General features: G+C 39.5%; 2 protein-coding genes across 6 annotated transcripts in view; both read right to left on the reverse strand.

Annotated features, from left to right (window-relative positions):
* BAZ1A (bromodomain adjacent to zinc finger domain 1A) overlaps positions 1–22078 on the reverse strand; it is a 95714-nt gene extending 73636 nt beyond the window's left edge. The window contains exons 1-3 of one of the 5 annotated variants that reach the window (XM_045450676.1): positions 21893–22078; positions 21251–21421; positions 7258–7536 (exon numbers count right to left, since the gene is read on the reverse strand). In XM_045450676.1, coding sequence (XP_045306632.1) covers positions 7258–7536; positions 21251–21363 — 392 coding nt within the window. In that variant the 5' untranslated portion in view covers positions 21364–21421; positions 21893–22078. Of the gene's footprint in view, positions 1–7257; positions 7537–21250; positions 21750–21892 lie in introns of those variants that run through there. The other 4 variants (XM_045450678.1, XM_045450677.1, XM_045450675.1 and 1 more) reach the window with 4 other exon arrangements.
* Positions 21425–22282, reverse strand: LOC123583709 (translation initiation factor IF-2-like). Its single transcript, XM_045450829.1, has one exon. It carries the CDS (start codon positions 22280–22282, stop codon positions 21425–21427), a length of 858 nt encoding a protein of 285 aa, XP_045306785.1.
* Between the last annotated feature and the right edge of the window lie 497 nt (positions 22283–22779).

A 22779-nucleotide genomic window follows, 5' to 3' on the forward strand; every position in this document is an offset into this window, starting at 1 on the left:
CATCCAAACATGTATGCTTAAATAAAAATAACTAAATCTGGGGTGCCTGAATGGCTCAGCTGCTTAAGCATCAACTTTGGCTCAGGTTATGATCTCATGGTTCACGAGTTCAAGCCTGCACAGAGCCCACTTTGGATCCTCTGTTCCCCCACCCCCTGCCCCCACCTCACCTCTCCTCTTCTTGGGCTCTCTCTCAAAAATAAATAAACTTTAAAAAAAATAACTAGATTTGGTCCTCACATATCTTTTATGTTCATCCTACCTTCTCAATATATTTAATATTTCTCTTTGTCCTCAATATTAATGCAGTTTAATTAATTTTGCTTCACTAATACCATTTAGGCTAGCAATATAAAAAAAAAAAAAAAAAGAACCCAAAGATCTAAAAGTTCATTTTCAGGGCACCTGGGTGGCTCAGTCAGTTGAGTGTACGACTTCGGCTAGGGTATGATCTCATGGCTTGTGAGTTTGAGCCCCGCGTTGGGCTCTGTGCTGACAGCTCAGAGCCTGGAACCTGCTTCGGATTCTGTCTCCTTCTCTCTCTGCCCCTCCCTGTTCACCCTGCGTCTCTCTCTCCTTCAAAAATAAATAAACGTTAAAAAAAATAAAATAAAATAAAAGTTCATTTTCTCATTTCCAATTCTAATAAATACGAAGTGCCTACTTTCTATATTATAGGTTTTAATGCTAATTTTCTTTTACTTCATATGACTAAAGCACTTAAAGCATTCCAGCTATAAAGCTATAGGAAATATACTTTAATACAGTTAAAAAGCTCAGGGTGCCTGACTCTCAAGCGTCTGACTCTTGATTTCAGCTCAGGTCATGATCTCTCGGTTCACGGGATCGAGCCCCACGCTGGGTTCCACACTGACGGGGGCAGAGGGAGCCTGCTTGGGATTCTCTCTCTCACTCTCTCTCCCTGGTCCTCCCCCTTGCACACGCATGCTCCTTCTCTCTCAAAATAAATAAACTAAAAAAAAAAAAAAATACAGTTAAAAGTTTTAATTGGTTGGTCAGTATTACAATGCCAAATATCAGTTTCTCAGATTAAAAAGAATTCTGCGATCTTTATTTTACAGAGCAGTTCTAAAAATAATACTGAACAATAGTCTCTTATGCTCCCTAACCAGATAACACTTTGTAAATTTTAAATCTAAGTAGTATGGGGATAATATTTGGGAAAATCTGGCTATAAATGAAACTCTTCTGGAAAACAGTGTGGTGGTTCCTCAAAAAATTAAAAATAAATCTAGCCTATGACCCACTGCTAGGGATTTACCCAAGGGATACAGGAGTGCTGATGCATAGGGGCCCATGTACCCCAATGTTTATAGCAGCACTTTCAACAAGAGCCAAATTATGGAAAGAGTCTAAATGTCCATTGACTGACGAATGGATAAAGAAGATGTGGTTTATACATACAATGGAATACTACTTGGCAATGAGAAAGAATGAAATCTGGCCATTTGTAGCAACGTGGATGGAACTGGAGGGTATTGTGCTAAGTGAAATAAGGCAGAGAAAGACAGATACCACATGTTTTCACTCATATGTGTATCCTGAGAAACTTAACAGAAGACCATGGCGGGGGGGCGGGGGGGGGAGTTACAGAGAGGGAGGGAAGTAAACCATAAGAGACTCTTAAATACTGAGAACAAACTGAGGGTTGATGGGGGGTGGGGGAGAGGGGAAAGTGGGTGATGGGCATTGAGGAGGGCACCTGTTGGGATGAGCACTGGGTGTTGCATGGAAACCAATTTAACAATAAATTATTTTTAATATTAAAAAAACAAAAAGAAACTCTTTGGTACAGTTCCAATTTTGCTATTTCCACTGACTTAATTTATATAGGGAAAAAGATCTATCAGTGAAAGGTCAGAGATTTGGAAGAAAATACAGTTTATTATTTTCAAAGGGAAAATTCATACAAGGCTAGCAAAGAAATAACTTTCTCCAGCCTCAGAAAAAGTGAATAGCTTTTTAGGAACCAGTAGTTTAACCAGTTTATGCAAAACCAATTAGAAATGATGCACATCTATGTATTTTGGTATAAGAAAATATCTAAACCACTACTAAGTGAAAAAGCAGACTGATATATTTTTTTAAATTTAGTGTAGTATAGAAAAAAAGAAAACTATGCACTAATTTTTGACAGTGATTATCTCTGAAAGAGCACTTGGGAAGTGCACTCTAGGCCTTCACCTTTTATAATTTTCTCTGATACATATGGATCTTTATGGGAGAAAAAGCAGATTTTTAAAAAAATTATAAAGCTCAGTCTTAATAGGCAGAGCACACAATTTTTATAGTTCATGTAAAGACTTTAGTTTTTTACAGAAGTTTTTAAGATTCACAGCAAAACTGAGAGGAAGATATTGAGATTTCCCATATACCCCTTGCTGCCCCACATTCATAGCCTCTCCAATTATCAACATCCCCCTACCAGAGGTACATTTGTTACAAGTGATGAATCTACACTGACACATCATTCTTATTTGAAGTCTGTAGCTTACATTAGAGCTCAATCTTGCTGTTATACATTCTATGGGTGGACAAATGTATATGACATGTATCCATCATTACAGTACACAGACAATTTTCACTGACTTAAACAGCCACTGTGCACCACCTATTCACCTCTCTCCAGTTCTACCTCAGTCACGAGCAACCACTGATCATTTTACTGTATCCACAGTTTTGCCTTTTCTAGGACATAAGTTAGAATCATACCATATGTACCCTTTTCAGATTGGTTTCTATTACACAGTAATAGTCATTTAAGGTTCCTTCTGGTCTTTTCACGACTTGATAGCTCATTTCTTTTTAGCACTGAACAATACTCCATTATGTGGATGTACCACAGTTCATCCATTCACCTAGGAAAGGACGTTTTGGTTGTTTCAAAACTTGGAAGTTATTAATAAAGCTGCTATACACATTCATCTGTAGGTCTTTGTGGACATTAGGTTTTCAACTCCTCTGAGTAAATACCAAGAAGCATATAACTTTTGGAAAATTCGGGGTCACCTATCCATATCATAAGAATTAAAATGAAAGCATATGGTACACTGCCTAGCATGCAGGAAAAGTTCAATAAATGCTAGTATACTCTCAATTCTGCAATGCCTTCTAATGCTACCAAACAGTATACTAAGCCAGGCCAGTATACTTAACCATTAGCTAGTAGTTAATGTTTATTCCATCTCCTTCTTTCCTGTCAGGTGCCACTTCTTACTGTCAATATACCTACTTTTTAGAGATAGCCCCTCACATCTGTTGCTTCAAACTCCTGTGAACTCCTAGAATATCTTGACTGTACTTATAAAATGTCTGAAAACAAGTTGCCCAAAGTCCACTTTAATTTTAAAAGACAACCAAATACACAATTATATTGATTCAATTTTTCAGATTCTCTCAAACTCTAGCTCTATCCTTCAACTGAAAGATGACTCACAAATCTAAAATGTGTATTTGTTGTGTGGTTTTCACCTTATTTTTCCTGATTTAATTTTCCAATTCCAGGGTAGGGTGGAGAAGATGGGTTTATGCTTAACTTAAGCGCTTAAGTTCTAGATCGCCATCCTCCCAACGCTTCACTAAACAATGATAATTAGCATTAGCTTGTGTAGCATTTTTTTAAAAAAAAAATTTTTTTTTTTCAACCTTTATTTATTTTTGGGACAGAGAGAGACAGAGCATGAACGGGGGAGGGGCAGAGAGAGAGGGAGACACAGAATCGGAAACAGGCTCCAGGCTCTGAGCCATCAGCCCAGAGCCCGACGCGGGGCTCGAACTCACGGACCGCGAGATCGTGACCTGGCTGAAGTCGGACGCTTAACCGACTGCGCCACCCAGGCGCCCCTTGTGTAGCATTTTTTAGAAGACCACGTACAAACGTGGGATGGCTATCTTCAAAACCAAACAACTGTCTTTCTTAGTGAAATTAACTGTGGGGTTTCTTTTCAAAGCTACAACTGAGAAATTTGATTCCTGGTTACAGTGTCCCAGGCAATTATTGTAGCCTCACATCCACTATGGATATCTCTCATGAAACAATCCCCCTTCCCCCACCAAACTGCATGGTCCCCAATATGCACATTCAAATACTAATAAGACACTGCTATCAAATGGCAACATTATGTAATACAGATTTAAAAAATTCACATTCATTATATCATTTCATCCTGTGTGGCAAACCTGGGAGGGGCAGGGATCCATTTAATAGATGAAAAAAGACAAAAGCATAAAGAGTTTAAAATACTTGCTCAGAGCAAGTAAATGGCAGAATCCAAAACCAAGGAGGCAATGATACAGTTCCAGTGAAAGAAATTACAGTGATTTTGTAAATCAGTTCTATCTGAATTTAAAAAAAAATTTGTTTTTTAAAGTAGGCTCTATGCCCAACACAAGGGCCGAACTCATGATCCTGAGATGGAGAATCACTCAGTCTTTACCGACTGAGCCAGTTAGGCACCCCAGTTCTACCTCAATTTAAATCCTACCACTTACTACTTGTAAGACTGGAATGGAAGCTCCATGACTGTTTTGTTCACTGCTGTATTTCCAGCATCTAGAACAGTGCAAGTACACAGGAGATCAGTATATATATGATAAACATTATAAAAAAATCACTTGACTTCTTTGGACCTCTGTTTTCCTCATCTGTAAATGGAAACAATAAGGTCTTATCTGCTGGTATAATATGTACATAAAGCATCTGGCAGGTATTTAAAATTAATAGACCTGACTCCTAGTTTAGGGTTCTTTACATAAGACCACCATAACACTCTCACTTCTTCTGTAGGCTCTAAGGAAGTAGCTGAGAACAAATGTCTGTACAACTGGTAGGCAAGCTGGGTGGTAATCAGGATGGAGGAGATAAAGAGCTAAATCCTTCCTTCAGTCAAGTAGTCAGCTGTTCTCTTTACTATTCTGCCATAGCAATGACAAAGATCTTCTAGAAGAATCTGTTAGCTGATTGCTTATTTCAAAACAGAAAGTCTTGTTGATTAGGGAAGCACCTAATCTATACTTATAAAAGGCAACAAGAAAGAGGGGAGGAATACTGAAAGGTAAACGAGACAAGAAGAAAAGAATACTGAGGTGAAAAGATCCAGAATACCTATACTTATTAACTCAACCTAAGAATGGCCTCTGTCCCATTTCTCTGTAACTCAGCATGTTCTTTCCAATAAATCTAATTCTACAGGATGAAGCAGTCTTGAAGACCACTAGTAAGTACTACCAGAGACAGAAACAAAAGGTTTATGTAATTAATAAGTAGAAACAAAAGTTAAAAGCAAAGGGAGATGGTACTACAAATGGTACCATCAAGAAAGTGAAAAGACAACTCCTAGAATGGAAGCAAATATTTGCAAATCACATAAAGGACGTGTATCCAAAAACACAAAGAACTCTTACAACTCAGTAACAAAAAAGATAAAGAACTGAATTTATAAATGGGCAAAGAACCAGAACAGACATTTCTCCAAAGAAGACACATAAATGATCAGTAAGCACATGAAACAATGCTTAACACAGTCATTAGGGAAATGCAAATCAAAACTGCCACAAGATACCATTCCACACCCACTAGGATGGCAAAATAAAAGAGATGGACAATAACAGACTGTGCACAGATATGACTTGGTGAAGATGTGGAGAAACTGCAACTCTGATACACTGGTAGTGGGAATGTCAAATGATGCAGTAGCTCTTGAAGTGTGGAGGTTCTTCAAATGCTAAACACAGAGTTACCATACAACTTAGAAATTCTACTTCTAGGTATATCCTTAAGAGAACTGAGAACATATGTTCACACAAAAACTTGTACATGAATGCCTATAAGAGCATTATTTAGAATAGCCAAAAAGTGCAAACAACCTAACTATCTGTCAACTGATGAATAGACAAAATGTGATAGATCCATACGGTAGAATTTATCATTAAAAATAAAATACTGATACATGCTACAATGTGGATAAACCCTGTACACGTTACACTAGGGGAAAGAAATAAAGTTACAGAAAACTATGTATGATTCCAATATAAAAAGTTTTAATGCAAATAAAGATTACTATGATAAATATTAATGACTAGATAATCACAAATGCTTAAGACTTCAGGAAAGCAGCAATAATTCAATAATTTTTAACTTACTGCCATAGATAATGTCATTTAAAATTTTTTATATGAAAAATTCATTCTTTTCTTGAAGAGCTGCGAAAGAGAACTTAGTGGAGTGTATAAAACTCAATCCTCATATTATCAAAGGAGCTTACTAAAACTCAGGAAGAAATACATGCATATTTTAAGTATTAGGTAACACAGTGAGGACAAAGTAGATGATCTTTAAGTTTTGTTTTTTTTTTGTTTTTGTTTTTTTTTTTTTTTTAATTTTTTTTTTTTTTCAACGTTTATTTATTCTGGGGACAGAGAGAGACAGAGCATGAACGGGGGAGGGGCAGAGAGAGAGGGAGACACAGAATCGGAAACAGGCTCCAGGCTCTGAGCCATCAGCCCAGAGCCCGACGCGGGGCTCGAACTCACGGACCGCGAGATCGTGACCTGGCTGAAGTCGGACGCTTAACCGACTGCACCACCCAGGCGCCCCTTTTTTGTTTTTTTTTTTAACATTTATTTATTTTCGAGACAGAGAGAGAGAGAGCATGAATAGGGGAGGGTCAGAGAAAGAGAGGGAGACAGAATCCGAAACAGGCTCCAGGCTCTGAGCTGTCAGCCCAGAGCCTGATGCGGGGCTCGAACCCACAGACCGTGAGATCATGACCTGAGCGAAGTCGGACGCTTAGCCGACTGAGCCACCCAGGCGCCCCTAAGTTTTTTTTACTCTGAAATAAAGATGGAACTTCCATATAATGGAACATTTTATACAGTAAATAAAAAAGAGAAGAAAGTTGTTTCATAAAGCAGTGGACTGATCTTCAAGATATTTTAAATGAAAAAGGTATACAGTATGTTACCTTTTGCATTAAAAAGGGGCAGGAGATTGTGTGTGCTTACGCATATATGTGTACAAGTATCTAGGCAAGCACATGTTTTTGGTGGTTTGTGTAAAAATTAGCTTTGGAAAAATATATACGAAACTGCTAACACTAGGGCTATATGTGGGGAGGGTAAGAGAGTACTGGGAGGACAGAAGACAGGAAGTTTTCCTCAGTTTACCTTTTTGTGTATTCTGAATTTTGAGTAATGTGAATGTATGGGTATCAAAAGGAAAAATTAAAAGTACTTTACCTTGCACCATTGTTCCTAATGACTTCCACAGTTTCTTCAACAAAATATCGATCCTTGACATATGCAAAAATATCATCACAAATTTCATGTAAGCGTGAACGATGGGTAAGGTTGGTCAAGTATAAAACTGGAATAATTAGTGGTTCTGGAAAACTCTGAAGATTCTGTCTTGCTTTTTTCTCTGACTCAAGTGCTTCCTGATAGGTCAGTCCAGGTCTACCCGTCACAGCACAACTCCACACAAGACTGTTGCACAGAATGGTTCGTTCAAAAAAGTCACTGATTAAAAAACAAAAACAAAAATCCATTCATCACCTATCATTTCACAAATTTTACATTAAAAGCTGATAAAGGATTATGCCTTCATTGTAAAATATTACATAGAATCATAGAACGAGGGTTTAGTAACTGGTCAACTTACACATTAATACAAACCTAAGAAAAAGTATATTTAAACTAGACATTTATATTTTGCAATTTAAAGGTACATTCAGCCAAAATTGAACTTTGATTTCCATCACTTTTGAAATTGGGAGTAAACTGCAAATAAACTCAACCTTTCTTTTTTCTTCTAATATTAAAGGTGTTTGTTCCAAAGCAGCCAAAACACTAGAGACAATTTAAGCACTTAACCATGAACTTTTAAAAGCTTTCACGTAATAGTGAAAAACTGGCAAATCTAAACATCTAATGATGAGAAAGGTTAGGTAAATTACAGTACTTTATGTAATGAACAATCATAGTCATTAAAGAGTATGAGAAGAGTTCTTAAAAAACATGTTTACCAGAAAAAAAAAAAACTTTCCAGTTTGATTCCCTCCTATATTTTTGTAAGTTTTTTTTAATGTTTTATTTATTTTTGAGAGAGAACACGAGTGGGAAAGGGGTGAAGAGAGATGGGAACAGAAGATCTGAAGTGGGCTCTGTGCTGACAGCAGCGAGCCCATTGGGCTCCAATTCACAAACCCTGAGATCATGACTTGAGCCAAAGTGGGATGCTCAAATGACTGAGGCACCTAGGCACCGCCCCCCCACCTCTATTTTTGAAAGTAAAAGCTTACTAAAAATATATATATATGGTCCCACTTGCATCAAAAAGAAAGAAGGCACGCAGGCAGGCAGGCAAAGAAAGATAACCTAAAGAAGCATAAAAGACTTCTAGAATGTTCTACAAAAATCCAGGCAAGAACTACAGAGTAGGGATGGGCCTGGGGGACCATTCTACTGAGTGCTTTTCTGCACTGTTGGAATTTCTTAATATGAGCATTTCTTTTCAAAAATTCTATCAGTCACTTTTAAAATGTGAGAGATCCATAATATGGAAGGATCTCTAAGGTATGTTAAGTAGAAAAAACCCAAATCACTGAATAACACAATCTCATATACGTTAATCAGAATAACAAAAATGTGTATTTATACAAATATTATAAGCAGATGTTCATTATGGAGAAAGGGAGGGACTGCAAAGGAAGGAAAAGGAAAATTTGTTATTCTAAATATTTCTATATTGTTTGAATTTTTATAAGAAGCATGTACTTGTAATATTTTTTTATAATCAACACATTTTAGAACAGAGAAGGTTATACATATGTAAAAAGGGTAACAATGGTTGCCTCTAAGTGGTAATATACGAGTAAATGTTTTTCCCTCTCTATACTTTGGTGTACTTTTCAATAATTATTTGTGACTGATATAATTCACTATTCTCTAACTTTTTCTCCTTCCTGAAATCTCCCTTTTCCTTCTGTCATCATTCTAAAAAGTATTAAGACTACTATATGTTGGGGCGCCTGGGTGGCGCAGTCGGTTAAGCGTCCGACTTCAGCCAGGTCACGATCTCGCGGTCCGTGAGTTCGAGCCCCGCGTCGGGCTCTGGGCTGATGGCTCAGAGCCTGGAGCCTGTTTCCGATTCTGTGTCTCCCTCTCTCTCTGCCCCTCCCCTGTTCGTGCTCTGTCTCTCTCTGTCCCAAAAATAAATAAACGTTGAAAAAAAAATTAAAAAAAAAAAAAAAAAAAGACTACTATATGTTTACTTCCTGATTAGTATATCTGTAGAGGTTATCCCTAGTAGTCTGATCTCCAAACAAGATTTGAGGTAATTCCATTAACATGGTTTCATTTGTATATTCGTCTGCAGAACAAAATTGAAATCTATGGAAATAAAGAGAACTAATCCTATCTTAATATAAATGAGATCTAAAGAGGTTACCTGCATACATCAAGTTACATGATTTTAATTTAGTACAAAAAAGATTGTTTTGAAGTCTGCACCTTTTAGTAGAGGAGATAATGGATATATACCATTAAAATTAAAATTACAAAGTGATTAAAAGACAGAAGCAGATATCTTTTGGGAGTTCAGAGGAAGGGAAGGAGGAGAGATAGGCAAAAAAGATCAAGAAATACCAGAACGGATTTTAGAGGAAATAGTGTTAAAAAGTTAGGTTGTAAAGGAAAAGTAGAGTTGAAGAAAGAAATGTCAGAGAGAACAAAGATGAGTGTAATCTGGTTCTCATAATCAAGAAAATCTAGGCCAGGGGCACCTGGGTGGCTCAGTCGGTTGGGCGGCCGACTTCGGCTCAGGTCATGATCTCATGGTCCATGAGGGCTGTGAGTTCGAGCCCCGCGTTGGGCTCTGTGCTGACAGCTTGGAGCCTGGAGTCTGTTTCAGATTCTGTGTCTCCCTCTCTCTGACCCTCCCCCGTTCATGCTCTGTCTCTCTCTGTCTCAAAAATAAATAAATGTTATAAAAAAAATTAAAAAAAAAAAAAAAGAAAATCTATGCCAAATAACTAATTTATTAGCTAAGAAATTGACAACAGATATACCCAATAAGTGGTTATAAATGGTGCAGAACAAAATGAACGAATGGATGGATCTTGAAAGAGCTCTTAAGTTTTACTTCCTAAAACCACAGTTCACTTAGAAAGCTTTATATAAGTTGTCAACTTTTTCCTGTTGGAACAAACATATCTGTAAGACTCAGCTTACCAAGCCAACACACCTGTTGTGTACAACACACCTGTTGTGAATGTGTACAATTAGCACATGATGTATGTAAGGTATACTTTTATTAATTTAAACCATACTTAATACTACCTAAGAAAAACATACTTCAAATCTAGGTATCTTACATTAACTAGTCTCTAAACCAGAGCTAATAGAAACAGAATGCTAGCCACACATATAATTTTAAATTTTCTAGGGGTTGCATTTAAAAAATTTTAAAGGGAAACAATCTTTTTATATATTAATTAATTTTATATATTTAACCTAATACATCCTCAAATGCTTTATTTCAAATCTGTAATTAATTCTAAATTCTTCAATGTGTAAATATTTTAAATTCTTTTTTTTTTGTACTAAGTCTTCAAAATCCAGTATATATTGTGCCTTTATTGCACATCTTAATTCTGATTATCAAGTTCTTAATAACCCCCATGCCAAGTAATGGCTCCTGTGTTGGACAGCACAGCTCTAGCTATAGTGATTAGGTATTTGGTAGGTCATGGGGTATTTGGTGTCATTGTCAGGGAGACAGGGTACTGAGCTGCAATAAACACTATTTAGATGAGTTGACATTGTTCAAAATACCAAAGAGAGCAATGGCACAAGTGCCACAAACCTCCTCTAAACTTGTTACCAGGCAGAAAAATAGGATCGTTAGTAACCATCGTTATACATACAGCTGTCTTTCTATACTCAGGTTTCCACCTCCTCTGGCAAAGTGTTTGTACTATTTGTGGTTCCTGTGTCTATCTACTCTGCAAAGTTGTTATATTACAGTCCCGTTGTGCACAAAGATCTACACTCAGGAAGAGGGAGACCGAGTACACTACACAGTAGCCGTTTTAAAGCAAGCAAAAAAAAAAAAAAAAAAAAAAAGCCCAAGGGCTATTTCTCCCTATTCATCACCCCTTAGCAGCATGGCACCAGCATGGCACCATCTCTGACATTTTACACCTTCACTTTCTCACACTGCTGTAATTCCACTCTTCACTCATTTTTCACACACATTCAAGTATGTAGGATTTTGTTAATAATAGTGAACTCCTGGGGGTAGGTTACAGTGACTCTTTAATTTCTATACTATAAGAACATAAAATCATGAAAATTTTATAGGAAGCACATTTTTCCATTGTGAGCAAAAATTTATAAAGTACAAAATCCTGTTTTATATGAATATGTTTAGGCAAATGTAGATTATTACGTCTCCAATTTATTAGTACATTAGTACATTCCTTCAACAATCTTCTTTACCAGAGATGAGCATACTACTCGCCTGGAGGCCAAACCTAGCTTTCCAACTGTTTTTGTAGTTTTATTGGAACACAACCACACCCATACCTTTAGGTATTGTCTATGACTGCTTTCTCACTAACTCCTATGGAATTGGATAGGTACAACAGACACTATGACCTACAAAGCCTAAAATGTGATTATATCTGGCCCTTTAAGATTTTGATGACTTCTGCTCTTTACCTTTCTTTCTTTCTTTCTTTCTTTCTTTCTTTCTTTCTTTCTTTCTTTTACTGGAAGGAGTGACAAAGAATTATAGTCATCTTCAATGCACCACAATTCCTGCCTGGAGAGCATTTTCATTCTGACGAGTCATTAATAAGAACAAAATCCTCTGCTTACTTTTATAGTACATCTGATGTTGGGAAGAATTTTCCACAGATTACTTCTGGTCCCCATACATTTTTTTTTTTTTTTTTTTAATTTACATCCAAGTTAGTTAGCATACAGTGCAATAATGACTTCAGGAATAGAATCCAGTGATTCATCCCCTGCATATAACACCCAGTGCTCATCCCAACAAGTGTCTTCCTTAATGCCCCTTGACTTTTCCATTATTTCTTAAGGAAAACTTGCTTCTGAGTTAGCAGGTCGACTATTGGCAAGAACACACCTCTAATTAATGTAAATTCAACCAATTCTATGGTGAACAAACTAAGGAACAAAGAGCAACATACTGTTAACTTACAAGGTTATTTGGAAAACTAAAAATCTAGTAGAATAAGATTAAGAATGAAGTGACATATAGAATGGCTAAAATTCATAACACAGAAAACAACAGATGTTGGTGAGGATGTGGAGAAAGGGGAGCTCTCTTACACTGTTGGTGGAATGTAAACTGGTACAGCCACTCTGGAAAACAGTATGGAGGTTCCTCAAAAAGTTAAAAATAGACTACCCTATGATCCAGGAATTACACTACTAGGTATATACCTAAAGGATACAAAAATACTGATTTGAAGGAATACATACACCCAGATGTTTATAGCAGGATTATCAACAAAAGCCAAATTATGGAAAGAGCCCAAATGACTTTGATGAATGGATAAAGAAGAGGTAGTATGTATGTATTATACACACACACACACACACACACACACACACTGGAATATTACTCAGCCATCAAAAAGAATGAAATCTTGCCATTTGCAGTGACATGGATGGGACTAGAGACTATTATGCTAAATGAAATATGTCAATCAGAGAAAGACAAATACCATATGATTTCACTCATATGTGTAATTTAAGAAACAAAGCAAATGAACATAGGCAGGAAAAGAGAGAGAGAGGCAAACCCTAAAACACACTCTTAACTCTAGGGAATAAACTGAGGGTTGCTGGAAGGGAGGTGGGCAAGGGATGGGTTAAATAGGTGATAGGTATTAAGGAGAGCACTTGTGACAAGCATTGGGTGTTGTAAGTGATGAATCACTAAATTCTACACCAGAAACTAATATTACACCGTATGTTAACTAACTGGAATTTAAATAAAAACTTGAAACTAAAAAAAATAAAAAATAAAAACAAAAAGAATGAAGGGACATAAAAACCAGAAGCCAAATATAATTTAGAAAAGGTAAACACGAAGTGTACTCTACTTAAGGGACAAAACTGTATCAACTAGACATAAGAAAGACCCAGCACAATACTGCATAAAAGATCTAAAGGACATAAACTCCTCTGTCCATAAAAATAATTAGTATAGCTGAGCAATGCAGCCACAGGTTAAAAACGAACATAATTCCTGATTTAAACAGCATGCAATATACAAGAGATGGAAAAGTACAAATCATAAACTTAGAAAAGTAGTAACTGCTGTTAAGACAGGATAGATTGTTGTATTAATTTCTTCTACTGACAGGGTTACAAAAGCAGGAGATTAAGAGATCTTGGGCATGGCTGATTTAACATGCCTTATGTTATACAGAAAAAAATCAGCTAGATGATTCGGCTAGATGAAAATTACATTTATTACATTTATCCACAAATGGTCAGGGGAAAAATTAGATTAATTAAAAATATAATGTTTACTTTTAAAAAACATTTAATGAAATATTACTCTGCAGTTTACTTAGCACTGCCTCAGACTTAGATAATGACACATAAGGCAGACTCCTGAAATCTGCTGATGCACCAAGGTGGGGAACAGCAATAAAGGCTTTTTGTATCTAGAGACTAAAATCTTAAATAGAAATCAACAAAAGTGAAACATTATGGTAGCTTAACAGAAGTCCTAGCTTAACAATAATGAATGTGAAAAAGACAAATTTTAAGTGAACTGCAAATTCATACTTCTAAGAGTTTTTATAGTTTCCTTAGCTTAAAAAGTATCTTTAGAGCACCCTCTGCTAAAAATGTCATTTTTCTCCATTCTGTGTCTTGATAGTTCCATCTTTCAGGACCCAACTCAGATGTTCTCTCCTTATTTGAAGGCTGTTATCAGCTCCATTTTCTATGCTCCCATTACACTGGCTCCATAGCATATATGTGATTTATGCCATTGTGTTATACATTCATTTCTCACTAGAGGGACAAATTATCTCAATATCTCCAGACTCTCCAAAGCATAGTGTCAAAGAGTAATAAACAAATGTACTCTCCACTGGCAGTCCACATTTATTTTTGTGTGTATCTAGATAGAGAAAAGTACACACATATGAATGTGAAGGAGAGGAAGAGTGTCTGAATCTCAGCTTACCACTTGCAGAATGTGACTCTGAGTAAGTTACACAACCTTACTGAACCTGGTTCCCCTCTATAAAATAGGGATATCTTCCATAAACAGTTAATATGAACATTAAATACGATAATAATACTGGTTGCTCAGCATATTGTATGTACATGCAATAAATAGTATCAATTCTAACTGCTCAGTACCATATTTGCAAAGAGATCCTAGAAAAATACACAGAATAACTAGTGTGATACAGGAACAATGTCAGAAGAACAAATAAAAGGCTTGAGAATCTTTGAAGAAAAAGTTTGGCATTGGTAAGGGTAGGAAAAGGGATTAGCTGCAAAAAGATAACCAACGAACTCCCAAAACCCAATTAGGATGACCCAAGCATAATATCTTACCAGCTGCTCCATGGTAGACTGTCTGCAAAGAGGGTTGAAGGTATGCAGCCTCCTTAGAAATATGACTTGGTACTTGTTTCTCACAAGAGGTGGAGTTTATTTCACCGCCTCTTTAATCTGGGCTAGCGCCTCGAGATTAGCTTTGACCAACATAATACAGAAATGACACTGAGAGACTTCTGCTCTCCCCCTGTTGGAACCCTGAGACCAGCACCTAAAGCAGTCCATATTAGTCTATTTTTTTAATTTTAATTTTTTAAACATTTTTTCAAGTTTATTTATTTTGAGAGAGACAGAAAAAGTCCAAGTGGGGGACAGGAGAGAGAGGGAGAAGGAAAGAGAGAGAAAGAGAGAGAGAGAGAGAGAGAGAATGAATCCCAAGCAGGCTCTGTGCTGTCAGCACAGAGCCCAACATGGGGCTCAAACCCTTGAAACTGCAAGATCAGGACCTGAGCTGAAACCAAGAGTCTGATGTTTAACAGACTGTGCCACCCAGGCGCCCCCATGTTAGTCTTCTGAAGATGAAAGACCACATGGTCAGAAAAGCCATCCCAGTATTGATATATCACCACATTGAACACTTTAAATATCTTATAATTCTATTAGTCAATTATCTCAATAAAGTGAGAAAACACACACACAGGAAAGAAAAGCGATCCCAGCTGAGGTCCCTGACCTATGACTGAGGCTACCTCTTACTCTAACCAGCCTCAGCCTAACCTTCAACTGACTATAGCTAAATGAGCACAGAGACCAGCAGAAACCACACTGGCAATCCACAGAATAGCGAGCAAATAAAATGTACCACTAAGTCCATTTTGGGCCACTAAGTTTTAGGTTGGCTTGTTGCACAGTAACTGATAGACATATTCTGCCTGAAAAAAGAATGTATTAACACAAAACATGGTAGCCTACTAAGTGGATGAAAAGTAAAACTCAAGGGTAGCCTGGGTAGCTCAGTCAGTTTAATATCTGACTTTAGCTCAGGTCATGATCTCATGGTTTGTGGGTTTGAGTCCCAAAGCAGGTTTGCGACTGTCAGTGTGGAATCCGCTTCTGATCCTCTGTCCCCCCCCACCCTCTTTCTGCCCCTCCCCCACTCGTTCTCTCTCTCTCTCTCTCTCTCTCTCTCTCAAAAACAAACAAAAAAGTAAAACTCAAAAAGAAAAGCATTTAGGAATCTGTTCTACCATCTAAGAAAAAAAAGACTCCTGGACCCAAACATCTGGAACATGTAGCAGATTTACTTCTAAAGGGGAGCTGAAAACCTAATTTGAAGACAATAGTTATGAAGATTACCCAACTTTCCTTAAAAACTTCATGCTCACGGGGCACCTGCGTGGCTCAGTCAGTTAAGTGTCCAAGTTCAGCTCAGGTCATTATCTGTCATTATCTCATGGTTTGTGGGTTCGAGCCCCACATCAGGCTCTGTGTTGACAGCTCAGAGCCTGGAGCCTACTTAAGATTCTGTCTCCCTCTCTCTCTGCCCATCTCCTGCTCACACTCTGTCTCTCTCTCAAAAATAAATAAAATATTTTTTTAAAAAAAGACTCCATGCTCACTAAAAGGCCTTCAGATAATAATCAGATTCCATGCATAGCTGGCCTGTATGGACATCTTCCCCCCACTGTAAACTAATGGATCCTAGTCTATACATTTAATATCTAAAGCTTAATCACTGGGCATATGGTAAAGAAGTCAAATGTCTGAGCAGACAACAGAAAGTGGTGCCTATGGAAAGATCTAGGCAGCAAGCTTGAATTCGAAGCAGGGCCCTACGTTCTTGGTGTACATTTCTGCAAGCTCAACAAATAATAGGAAGAATTCTCCCTAATATGTATCATGCAGACAGTAAATAAGAATATAAACTCTAGAGTCTTAGGGGAGTGAAAAGTCTAATCTCACCAACTGTTAGATACGTGGTTTTTGACACTGATCTTAGACTTACTCTCTTTATCCCAAATCCAGTTTCCTCATCTGTAAAAGAGGGTTGCTGAAAGGACTGAATTAACAAATGAGCTGATGAACCATGAAAATCGGGTGCTTTATAAACCAGTTAAACACCTTTCAATGGAAAGCCAGGTTGAAGCATAAGCTGGTCTGTCACTGACAAAGAGATTCCTACTTTTTGTATGAAAAGTGTAATTCACTCAGAGATGGTAAACACATTCCAATACCAAGGGGCTAAATGGCTAAAAAAAAAAAAAAAAAAAAAAGTAATTTTATTTAGGAGATTAAGTCATTGGGTAATACAACAAATCATCTTCCTAGCCTACAAATCCAGAATTTCTAGTATCCAGATCTGACTGCTTCATTTTTAACAATCCACAGCCCAAAATAAAAACAAAATTGTCAGCTAACCAAATTACAGAACAAATTTTTATCTTATCTAATAAACCGAAGTACATGCTTTATTCTGCTCTTTGCCTACAAGCTCAGTTTTATTTTTTGTTTTTTGTTTTTTTGGTGTGGTTTGGGGGGGATAAAATCTTTTTTTTAAGTATAATTGACACACAATGTTACATTAGTTTCAGGTGTTCAACTTAGTGATTTGACAAATTTATATATTATGCTATATTCACTACAAGTGTAGCTACCATCTGTCCCATAACACTATTACAGTATCACTGTATCGCATAGGTTTTTTTTAACCTATTTTTTCTAGATTCCACATATAAGAAAGATCATTGGTCTGACTTATTTCACTTAAACAAGGTTAATCCATGTTGTCTTCAATGGCAAGATTTCATTCTTTTTATGACTGAGTAATATTCAATTGTGTATATACCACAATTTCTTTATCCATTCATCCACTGATGAACACTTAGGTTGTTTCGGTATCTTGGCTATCACAATGCTGCAACGAACATGGGAGTGCATATAGATTTCCAAATTAGTGGGTTTTTAAAATTTGGATAAATATGCAGAAACAGAGTTGTTGATCATTTGGTAGTTCTATTTTTAAGTTTTTGAGGCACTTTCATACTGTCTTCCATAGTGGCTGCACCAATTTGCATTTCTACAAACTGCACAAGGGTTCAGTTTTCTCCACATCCTATCCAGCAACTGTCTAGTTGACAATAGTCTAGTTGATGCTAGTCTTTTTGATAATAGCCATTCTAACAGGTTTGAGGTGGGATCTCACTGTGGTTCTGATTTGCATTTCCCTGATTAAGGGTATATAGTGTCTTTTAATGTACCTGTTAGCCACCTGTAGCTCTCCTTTGGAAAACTATTTATTCAGATATTCTGCCCATTTTTTAGTCAGGTTTTTTTTTTCTTATTGAGTTGTAGGAGTTCTTTATAATTTGAATATTAGCCCCTTATTGGATATATAATTTGCAAATACTTTCTCCCATTCAGTAGGTCACCTTTTTGATGTTTCCCTTCACTGTGCAGAAGCTTTTTAGTTTGATATAGTCCCACTTACTTACATTTGCTCTTGTTGCTTCTGCTTTCAGTGCTGGATTTAAAAAAATCATCGCCAAAAACTATGCCAAGGAGCTCACTGTTTAGGAGCTTTCTTCTAGGAGTTTTATGGTTTCAGGTCTTACTTTCAAGTCTTTAATTCATTTTGAGTTTACTTTTGTATAGAACACAAAAACAATGGTCCAGTTTCATTCTTTTGTACCTTAGCTTATCATTTGCCTACAGTTAATGTGCTATTTTTAATGAGTCTTCTTTACTTATGGAAAGCAGGTCAAACAAGAGTTAGCAATTAGTTAAAGAGCATGTAGTTCAAACAAAAAAAAAAAAAAAAAAGAGAAGGGTTTGTACTGTATAATCGCTAAGGATCCATTCTGGTCACAGTCCCTGACTCAAAAAATTCTTGGTCTAGGAAAAGAGAAAATTTGAGGCAACAAATGTATTATATTAGCATGCAATAATAGATCTTACACTAGATAAAATGGAGGGTGGATCATTGCTGCCTAGGACAAAGGAGAAAATGTTAGACTATTTTATCAAGTAAGATGAAGACAGAAAACTATTTAACAATTAAAAGGTCACTGGGAACCTCTACTAACCAGAGTCAGAGGGAAAAGTTACTTTGCATTGTGTTGCAAAAAGAAAAAAAAAAAAAAAAAAAAAAAAAAAAAAAAAAAAGGGCAGGGAAGTGTAGAAACTCTCTTTGAGACTGATTAAAACAGAAAAAGTTATACTTAAATCAAAAACCTGAGCAAATAGGTGAGCATAGTGGTCTTTACACAAATACAAAAGACAAATATATTCATTTAATGCACTTAAAGGATAATCTTCAAACAAATTCACATAAGCCAATTGGTGGTTTAATGAATGAGTGAAAACAGGTTTCCTTCTCCAGACTTGTGCCAAGGGTCAGATTATCATAATACTAAGGATCACCATATACCATACACCATGAATGCAATTTTGGAAAGATCTCTCTGTAATCATCTAAAAGAAAGTATTACAAAATGTAACACAATTAAATGTCAGTCTTCTTCCAATTTTGCCAATTCAAAGTCACAAAGATTAATACCTAAGAACACTAGTAGCTCTGCTTTGTTCAGGGTAAATGATATTAAATATCTTTGCTCCAAAACCAATGGTCTCTCCTGAACTGCTTATAAATTCCAAAAACCCAAACACTTCATCACAGAGAAAACAACAAAAACCAAAAAATCAGCTATTTAGAAAAATCTGTTAATGTTACAAGGCTACAAAGGACACAATTCTTATAATATTAGTGGAAGGTACTAGGTTTGGGATACCAAAAAATGTATTTCAGCATTTCAGATTTCTCCATGATTATAGTAAGTCATCAAGAACCAAAGTATATAAAAAGTTTAATTCAAAAAGGATATAGCCATAGTCATGCTCCCTTCTGAAGTGAGAAAAGCTTCTTAAAAAGAGAAGATTGCTCATATCAAGGGAGAAAAGTTTGAAACTTAAGCCGGTTTTCCATTTTGTTGGCACTTTTAAGTACAATTGTTTTTAATTGGGAATTATTACCAAGGATTTTAACTTAAACTGAAAAAAAAAAAAAGAAAGAAAAAGGAAAGAAAGAAGAGAGACATCATCCTTGTCAAGTTACCTAATCCAAATTCACTTAAGTAGTTACAAGAGTGAATATTTGAGTAACAAAACAAGTCTGTACAGGAGCTGAGTTAAGATGTACACTCCTATATAAAAGTACTGTCTGCTGAAAAACTTCTCTAGATATAACATGTTCATGTGTGACTCTTGCTCTGGAGCCGAAGAAAAAAGAGAAGCCTTACTTAAAATAAAAGCTCAAAGGAACTGACTTTTCTAACTTCACTACTCATTTCTCAGACAGGTGCAGACTTTGCCTAAAGCCCTCCCTTGATCACAAAGCCCCCACTCCGAAAAGGTGCCTCCTACACACAATTTATTTGGTTGCTATAACACTTGGTTTCTAAGCCACAAAGAGATTCCTTCAGAGTGGAGAGAATAAAGGGAGCATAAGAAAAAGGGAGGATCAGGCTCCTTCATTGACTGACCAATTCAGGTTCTCACTTGGAGATCCTGTTTTAAACACACATCTCTAAAACACCCCGGGTGTTTGGTGTCACAGGACAAGGGGATCTCCTGGGATAAACCGGGCGAGGTACTGAAGATTTAGGAGTTGAAACTACACACGCAGCAGCTCCGGATTCTTATCAAAACAATAGCGAGTGGCACATGTCAGACAGCCCACATGCGCAGGGGGATAAAGAGGAGACTGGCTGAGGCTGGAGTTGAACTTGTCTTAACCTCCCCCAACGCCCACCTCCGCCCTCGGGGCTACGCGAAAAAAGTGATAACTAGGGGTGCCCAGCGCCCGGCTCTCTCCCCGCGTCTTCCCCCCCCCCCCCGCCCCCGCCCGCACCCGACTTCTCCCTCACCAAGGTCTCCCGGGGGCGGAGACGCTGAGTTCTCCGGGGCCGGGAGTTAGTCACCAAGAAGAGGCGGTGACAGAGCGCTCGGCTCGCGTCGCACACTCCGAGGCCTAGCCTCACCGGGCGAGAGCCCGCCGGTGGAGCCCCTCGTGTCCCGCCCCGCCGGGGAGCCCACTCCCTCTCCGAGTCTCAACTCCGCTCCCTCCCTCCCGTCCTCTCCTTTAGGCAGCTAGCTCCAACGTTCAGTCTCCACTCCCGACCGAGGAAACGACGCCCAGTCCGGCCGTTTCCTGCCCCCGGGGGCGGGGATTCCCTCCCCGGGGCCGGGGGACGGCGGCCCCGTGCCGGTGACCCGAGCGGGGATCCCCTCGGCCGCCGGGCGGGGATCCCGGAACTGGCCCCGGAGTGCGCGTGTGGCCGAGGCGGGGAGGGGCGACGCGGGGAGTTTCCGCTGCCCCGCGGCCGGGCGGCAGCGGCGGCTGGAAGCGGTCCCCACCGCCGACCGAGGACTCCAGCCTTTTCGGCCCCGACCCGCTCTCCCCACGCGCGCCAACGGCGGGTCGCGCCGCCCGGGAACCCCGCGCAGTCACCGTCGGGCTGGGCGGGGGGGGTGGGCAGAGAAACGCGGGCCCGCGGCCAGCCGTCACTTTCAAGTCGCCCCGCCAGAAGCCCAAAGCGAGCAAAAGAAGAGACAAAAGGACGCTGGGGAGGGAGTCCCCACACTCCCTCGCACCCCCCGCGCCCGGCCCGGCCCTTACTCGTAGTGGCGGAAGATCTCGTTGGTGACTTTACAGTAGAAAACTTCCTCGTCCGGCCGCAGGTCCGCGGGCGGCTTCTGTCTCACAAACGGCTTTCGGTGTAGCAGCGGCATCTCCTGTCCGCCGGCGGGCTCGCCCGGACCCTCTGCCGCCCGCGTCGGCCCCGCTTCCCTATCAAAATTGGAGGGAAAGGAAAGCCGGTAAGGTGGGGAGCGCTCGGCGGCGGCGTGGGCCGGTCCGCGCGCCGGGGGGGAGCTCGACTGCCTTTTGTGTGACTGACGCGCCGCGGCTGCCACCCGGGCCGAGGTCGCTCCGGCCGCTCCTGGGGTACTGAGCGAGCCGAGCCGCCGCCTCTGCCCTCCCAGCGCGCCCCACCTCCGCACGCCCGGCGGCCGGCTCACAATGGGGCCGCACGCCCCGCCGCGGGCGGGCGGTGCGGGGACGGCGGCGGCCCCCTCCCCCAGCGCCGGCTCCCGGCCCGCCGCCGGGCTCGCAACGTGCTTGGCGCGCAGCCGGCCGGCCCGACGCCGCGAGGAGCTCGCTGCGGGCGGACCCCGGCGCCGCTCCGCTTTGTTCCCCCGCTCGCTTACACTTCCCTGCCGGCGCCGGCCGGCTTGCGAGCGACCACACGGAGCCCCTCACCTGCGAGCACGCCGACTGCCACCTCTCCACCTTTTCAACTACAAGGGTAGCGAGGGGAGGCTCTGTCCTCCCGGGGGGTCGCCTCTCGCCGGCCGCGCCGCCGGCCGCCGCTTGTCTCGCTGCCACGGCCTGGCTCCGCGCGGGGGATCGCGTCCCACCGCCACTTCCCCGCCTCTCGGAGCTCCTGGGAAGTTTCTGATCTACTTTCGGCTCAGAAGGAGGAAGAGCTGTTGGGAGGAGCTTTTCACTTCTCGCTTCTACCTTTTTATTGGCTGCTCGATGACTTTTACAGCCTGTCACTGATACAGGAAGAGACGGCGGAGAGCCTGGGAGAGCTACATTATTAATTAATGGAGCAACCCCTTGTGTAGAATCAGAAGCATCCTCCATGTTTGAGATTATCAGCCAAGAGATCTAGGGAAGGCGCTGGGATTTCATAAACACATGGCTAACAAAGTAAAGCCTTCATCTTCGAGTCTGGCACCGTCGCTTGGTTTCACGGTGGGCAAAGGATTCCAGTTAAGATTTAACTTTTATTTTAAGATGGGAAGAGAGATGAGACATAAAAAATATAAACTATTTTGATATGTTCTTCAATATTAGAATTTTCATGTCTAAAAAAATATTTTGCTTGTGTAAGCATCCTTCTTGGAAAGAAAATACCTTTTCTTGACAGCAGTTCTCTTTAATATTTAAAGAGGGCAATTCAGTCAAAGATCAGAGGAAAAGACCAAAAAGGTATATATTACAAAATGTCATCATGCCTATGGGACCACCATATATTTAAAACTAAAAAACACACCTTTAGAAAGTAGTATTTGTAATGCGCCGCTGAAAATATTTTGCAAAGTATCAACATTTAATTCAGTCATACAGAATTTTAAAGA

This window comes from Leopardus geoffroyi, chromosome B3, assembly GCF_018350155.1.
Source record: "Leopardus geoffroyi isolate Oge1 chromosome B3, O.geoffroyi_Oge1_pat1.0, whole genome shotgun sequence".
Classification (NCBI taxonomy): domain Eukaryota; kingdom Metazoa; phylum Chordata; class Mammalia; order Carnivora; family Felidae; genus Leopardus; species Leopardus geoffroyi.

Bases quoted from the DNA above. Each gene is read 5' to 3' on its own strand.
- LOC123583709 (XM_045450829.1), bottom strand. From the start codon at position 22,282: ATGGAGGATGCTTCTGATTCTACACAAGGGGTTGCTCCATTAATTAAT.